At 47.6% G+C, this 6,492-nt stretch overlaps 1 protein-coding gene across 2 annotated transcripts in view; it reads right to left on the bottom strand.

The window, feature by feature from the left end:
• Positions 1-6,492, bottom strand: part of SLC36A2 (solute carrier family 36 member 2) — a 57,612-nt gene continuing 51,120 nt past the window's right edge. Inside the window, exon 11 of one of the 2 annotated variants that reach the window (XM_047875554.1) lies at positions 1-174. In XM_047875554.1, the coding sequence (XP_047731510.1) occupies positions 29-174 (146 nt within the window). In that variant the 3' untranslated portion in view covers positions 1-28. Of the gene's footprint in view, positions 175-5,335; positions 6,065-6,492 lie in introns of those variants that run through there. The other variant, XM_047875544.1, reaches the window with a different exon arrangement.

The following is a 6,492-nucleotide window of genomic DNA, read 5'->3' as shown; positions in this document are numbered from 1 at the left end:
CCTCTGCGAGGAGGAGGCCAGAGCTACCTCACAATGGAGGCTGCCCAGCCAATAAGGACGCAGTCCCAGGATGCAGGTGTGGCCCAACCCAGGGCGGGAGTGAAGAGTGGCTCTTCCCGGGCCCGAGTGCTACCTGCTCAGAATTCCTGTACAGGAAGGGTGTGTGGACTGCGCCTATTTGGAATGGAGTACAAAAGTAAACTTTAAAAAAAAATCATTTATTCAATAATATCTACCTGTCTATTAAAATATATCTATTGGGCATCTAAGATATACTAGGCACTGTTCCGCCTGCTGGGAATACATTAGGGTAGAAACATACTACAATCTCTGCCCTCATGGGACTACAGTCTAGTGAGGAGACAGATAATAAATATGTCAAGTATGTATTGTTGGTAATAAGTACTATAGAGAAAAATGATGCAGTAAAGGGGAATGGGAAGGGCTGGCTGGGGGGAGGGTTGCAATTCTTTTTTTTTTAAATAAGTTTTAAAAAATGTTTATTTATTTTGAGACAGTGTGCATGCGTGAGTGGGGGAGAAAGAGAGGGGGAGAGAGAGAATCCCAAGCAGGTTCTGCGTTGTCAGCACAGAGCCGATATGGGGCTCAAACTGACAAATTGTGGGATCATGACCTGAACTGAAATCAAGAGTCAGATGCTTAACCAACTGAGCCTCCCAGGCACCCTGGGGGGGGTGGGTTGCAATTCTAGAGTGGGTGGTCAGAGAGAGCCTCACTGAGAAAGTGACACCTGGGTAAAGGGCTGAACGGGATGAGGGAGCATGCCTCATGTATGTCTTGGGTGCGAAACTTAAAGCAGAGGGAAGAGTAAGTACAAAGGTCCTGAGGCAGGAGAGGGCCTGGGTGTTTTGGGAATGGTAGGAAGGCCATGTGGCTGGCTCAGCATGCACAGAGGAGAGGGGAGATGAGTAGAGTGGGCATATGTCTGGTTTGCCCAGGACTGTGTTGGTGTGTGTCTATTGGCTGGTCATAATTACCAACAGTGCCTCTTTTCTGGTTTGGATGAGAAATTACATGGTCACACCAGAGATGCACTTAATGTAAGTGGAAGTAATGGAAGGGGGTGGAATGGGACGGGCAGGAACTTGTAGGCCACTGTAATGCCTTTAATTTTTACTCTGAGATGAGGAATCATGGAGGGTTTGAGAAGGGAAGTGATGTGACTTGCATTTTAACAGGATCTCTCCAGGCCATTTGTTGGGAGCAGATGGAAGGAGGGCAAGGGCCAAAGCGGGGAGATAATTAGGAGGCCACTGCAATGAGCCCAGTGCTAGTCAACAGTGCGGTTTAGACCAGGGCGGTAGCTAAGGGATGATAAGTGCCTGAAGTCTGGGTACTTTTATTTTTATTTAATTTTTTAAATGTTGATTCATGTTTGAGAGAGAGTGTGAGTGGGGGGAGAGGCAGAGAGAGAAGGAGACAGAGGATCCGAAGTGGGCTCTGCGCTGATAGCAGAGAGCCCGATGCAGGGCTCGACCTCACAAGCCGTGAGATCGTGACCTGAGCTGAAGTTGTGCTCACCCAGCTGAGCCACCCAGGCACCCCAGTCTGTGTACTTTTAAAAGGCACTTTAAGAGGCACCCCAGTCTGTGTACTTTTAGAGGATGTGCTGATGGGTGTGAAGAAGGGGTATAGAAGGGTATAGAAGGAGGGGAAGGGTCAAGAGGACCTCACGAGTTTTGACACAACGGGAAGGAAGGAGTTGGGGCACGCAAGCCTTGTCTCGAAAACGCACTTGCGGGCACGCCGTATTTGGCTTGTTCATTCGTCATGGTCTAGACAGGCTATGTATGAAGATCATGGCGGCCAGGTGCTGCCCATGGCAACTGGGTATGGCCGCAAAATCGACTCTTAGGGCTTCTCCCTTCCTCTGAATGTCGAATGAGACTTCTCCCTCCTCTGATGCGCTAAAGGCTTGTTCTCGCATTGAGAATTCCCTTCCCCTACAGCACGTATTTGCTGCTTTAATACTTCTTAGAGTATGCCTACCCTGTCAGGCACTGCAAGCTAGCAAGGAGCACTTTCAAGGAGTCTGCGCTTCAGTGGAAAGTAGGGAGATGACACGAAACCAGAAAACTAGACAGTGAGAGGTTGTAACAAAAGCCATGCTCATTTTAAAGCAAGCAAAACACAACTCAAAACTACCAAAAGAAGACAGAATCACCGCCACCATCCAGGGAAGACAACTGTGAACACTTGGATGTGCTTCGTTCACGCACACGTGAGCACTTGCACACAGCTCGCCACCAACTTAATGCGTAATAAAAAAAAAAAAGCTGTGATACACGCAACATTGAATTGACCCTCTTAACCATTTTTAAGTGTGCAGTTCAGTAATGCTAAATGATCCCCAGCCTTGTGCAACCGATCTCCAACCCTCTTTTCTTCTCGCAGAACGGAACGTCTGTACCCATTCAACAGCCGCCTGTTCCACCCACCAGCCCACCCCCGCCCTTCTGGGTTTTTATGAGTCTGACTACTCCCGGTACCTCATAAAACTGACACAATGCATCATTTGTCTTTTGGTGACTGGCTTGTTTTACTGGACACGTTTTTGCTCTCTTTCATTTTGACCACCACCATTTGCGCCCTCTCTTGGGCCCTACAGAGGTGTTGTGCACAACTGTGTGAGTCCTAAACCCAACTGTCACTGCATGCTTGATCACCTACAAGTCACTTCATATCTCTAAGCCTGTTTCCTTACCTGAAAATAGGGACAATGACAGTACATACCTCATAGGGTGGTTGTAAGGATTAATCGGGAGATAATCCCATGTAAAACACAGTAAGCGCTCAGTGAGGGAAGGAAGAAAGGGTTTTCTATGATTCTTGATTCAAGCACAAGCTCTGAAACTTAAAAGAATCAGTTGGGATGAGGAGAGGGTGGAGAGCCTGTGTGTGTGTGTGTGTGTGTGTGTGTGCAAACCAGTACCAATAAACAAACAAAAAAAACCCTTAATATCCACACACTCAGACACAGTTCTAATACTTGGTATTTTTTAGTGTTGCCGACAATGACTAACAAGTCTCACTAGCTTACTTTGATCAGTTACATCTATGTTACTAAATTTTTTTCTTTAAAAACATTTTTTTTTAACATTTATTTATTTTTGACAGAGACAGAGCATGAGCAGGGGAGGGGCAGAGAGAGGGAGACACAGAATCTGGAAGCAGGCTCCAGGCTCCGAGCTGTCAGCACCGAGCCTGACGTGAGGCTTGAACTCACGAATCACAAGATCATGACCTAGGTTGAAGTGAGACACTTAACCGACCGAGCCACCCAGGTGCCCCTAAATTTTTTTTTTCTTTGCAAAGTTGAGCTTAGCCAGATTAGCCTAAGTGATAAGATTGGCCGAGCATCTTACACTGTAGGGGCTTGTGCCTGGACAAGGAGTGTGACAGTTCTTTAATAACAGGACAATCTTAAACTTAGCAAGGTTGGTTGGGGTGATGGTGGAATATGGTGGGAGAGGTGAGCTCAGGGAGAGGAAGGACGCTTTGCCGCAGCTCTGAGCCAGTCAGTGGGAGGGCTTTGGGTCTGGTGATGAAACAGAGAAGTACAGGGTGGAAGTGATGAGCCAGCTCCCTGGCCAGGTAGGTTGTGTACCATTGAATAGGCTAAGGGTGTCCTGCCTCCCAACAGGAACTCTGCAGACAGACTATGGGATGTGGGTGTGGCCTGCTGGCCCTCCTCCCACCTGAGCAAGGCTAGTGCTCATGAAGTATCTTCTTGAAGTCTAGCAGGTAGAAAGTAACACACAAAAGGAGCAGACCAGGATTTAGGAATTAGGGCAGACACTCCCCCAATATCTTCCCTAGGCCATATAGGGAGGATCACGGTTGAAAAGAAGCAAGAAAGGGCCTTTCAAACACCGTCTTTTTTTTTTTTTAATTTTTTTTTCAATGTTTATTTATTTTTGGGACAGAGAGAGACAGAGCATGAATGGGGGAGGGGCAGAGAGAGAGGGAGACACAGAATCGGAAACAGGCTCCAGGCTCTGAGCCATCAGCCCAGAGCCTGACGCAGGGCTCGAACTCGCAGACCGCGAGATCGTGACCTGGCTGAAGTCAGACGCTTAACCGACTGCGCCACCCAGGCGCCCTTCAAACACCGTCTTAAAACGAAGACTGAAACAAGCATGGGTCATTCCCATAAATTACAGGAAGTCCAATGGGAAACTCTCTCCCTTGGGACTATAGACCTGCCTCTAATATCTACTCAGTTATTTGGGGGCACTTTCCCAGTTTTAGTAATTTTAGGGATGAAGGAGCAAACGCTACCTCGAAGGTTGAGCTGGTGTTTCAGGTTGGCTGGCTCTTGCTGTCAGCCGAGCACAGACATGAGAAAAGGCCCAGGACTGTCAAGGAAGCAGGTCGGAGTGGAAGGAGGGAAAGGTTCAGTTTCAGGAGACCCAAGTTTTACTCAAAATCCAGTTTGATGGCACCACCTGTGGAAAGCCATCCTTTGTCCTCAAGAGCAGTTAGTGTCCCTCTGCCCTTATAAGGACCCGTTATGGTATTGACTTAGGTGATTACCTATAATTCTTCCCCCCTTGCCTCCCCCCTGGTGAATAGTAAATTAGCTTTTTTGAGGGCAGGGATGCTTTCTCACTCATTGGTATATCTCCTTTAGAGTATCAGTTAACTTTTGCTGCATAAAAACTCCCACTTCTTATGGCTGAAAACCACATTTATTATTTCTCACAATTCTGTGGATCATCTGGGCAATTCTTACGACTTGGGTCAGCTTGACTGGAGCTGGATGTAGTCTAGGAGGCTTCCCTCATGTGTCAGAAGTTGGCAGGCTGGTTGATCTGAGGGATGGGCTCAACTGGGATGATTCGTTTCTGTGCAACATGGCTTCTCATCCTCCAGTAGGCTAGCTCAGGCTTCTTCCACTGGTGGATCTTCACCCCATAGCGTAGGGAGAAATGAAAGTCCTGATGCACAAGCCATCACCAGATCTCTGCTTGCGTCACATTTACTGATGTTCAACGGGCCCAAATAAGTCACAAGGGCAAGACCAGATTCAAGGAGTACAGACATGGATTTCACCTCTTGATGGGAGGAGCTGCAAAGTCACATTGTCAAGAGGAATCTGTGGCCATTTTTGCAACCTACTATAAGAACCTTGAACTATGCTTGACACACCGTAGGGAGAATGCTTGTTGCAAGAGTTAAGAGGTAAATAATGCCAAATACTGTAATGGCATTATCCATTCCCCTACCCCATGCCATTGGCACATCAACTTCCCCATGCCATTGGCACATTGGCACATCATCGTTGGACCTCTTTGCCCTACCCATTTTGACACAGGAGCCATGCATACCTTGTTGGATTATAGGTTCTGTCCCCTAGTCTTTGCTCATTGAACAGATCTGGAAAAGGGGAAACCCTTGGTCTACCAGATCAGGGTCAGCCTTAGCCAGCTGCACGTCCTTCTGCCAATTGCTGTCACTTGGTTTCCCCCTGGTGGCTTCTTCGTGCCTAGCACCACTCAAGGCGACGTGAATTGCCCAAAAGTTGGATGGAATCAAGAGCCTTCCATGGGAAAGCTCTCGACTTAATGGAAAGCTAGAGATGGAAAGAAAAGGAATAACAGAACCGAACTTTTAAATTACCATCTAGACCCTGTAGCCAGTGAGTCCTTGCTTGTTTCACCATGACTTGGCCCAGAACAAGGATAAAGCGGTAAAATAAAGATAGTGCATATAAAAGATATCCACATCAGTAAAAGTCAGGCGCTGGTGGGTATGGGACAGTGCCATGCTCACTGAATAAAAACGGTAGAGTTGGAAAAGGTGAGAGGGCCTCCCGAGAGGATCAGCTCGTCCAGGGCCTGGTAGGTTCCTGCCACAAAGCCTGCAAAGCCCAGGATGCTGATCAGGGCGTCCTTGGCGATGGTGAGGGGGCTCATGCCCTCCGAGTAGTAGGTGGTGATCTCCAGGAGGGGCGGGATGATGAGGGCCAGGGCGCTGCTGCTCACGGACCCCACCAGGGAGAGGACCAGGTCCAGGCGGGGGACGAGGATGGCCAAGGTGCCTGCAGGAGATGATATGCGATGCATGGATTTTTGGGACTTAGCCAAGTTTTTCAAGTTTGGTTTTAAAATCCTTTTCTTAAAACACAAACCAGTTGTTTCTCACATTTAATTGCATAAGTAAAACATCGAAAGTCCTGTAATACTCTGATCATATTCACTAGAGGTTACACATTAAAAATCTGGCGTGTCTCAGGGCCCCTGGGTGGCTCAGTCACCTAAGTGTCTGACTCTTGACCTTGGCTCAGGTCATGATCTCCCGGTTTGTGGGTTCAGGCCCCACATCAGGTTCTGCAGAGCCTGCTGGGGATTTCCCTCTCACACACACAAAATAAATAAACTTAAAAAAAATTGGTGTGTTTTTAATGATTTTTCTAAAATATGCATTCGTATTTATTGGGAAGAGAAATCTTCCCTCTGCCTACTTAGG

The sequence above is a fragment of the Prionailurus viverrinus genome, chromosome A1, assembly GCF_022837055.1.
Source record: "Prionailurus viverrinus isolate Anna chromosome A1, UM_Priviv_1.0, whole genome shotgun sequence".
In the NCBI taxonomy this organism is placed as follows: domain Eukaryota; kingdom Metazoa; phylum Chordata; class Mammalia; order Carnivora; family Felidae; genus Prionailurus; species Prionailurus viverrinus.
This window is presented reverse-complemented; position numbering and strand designations above follow the sequence as displayed.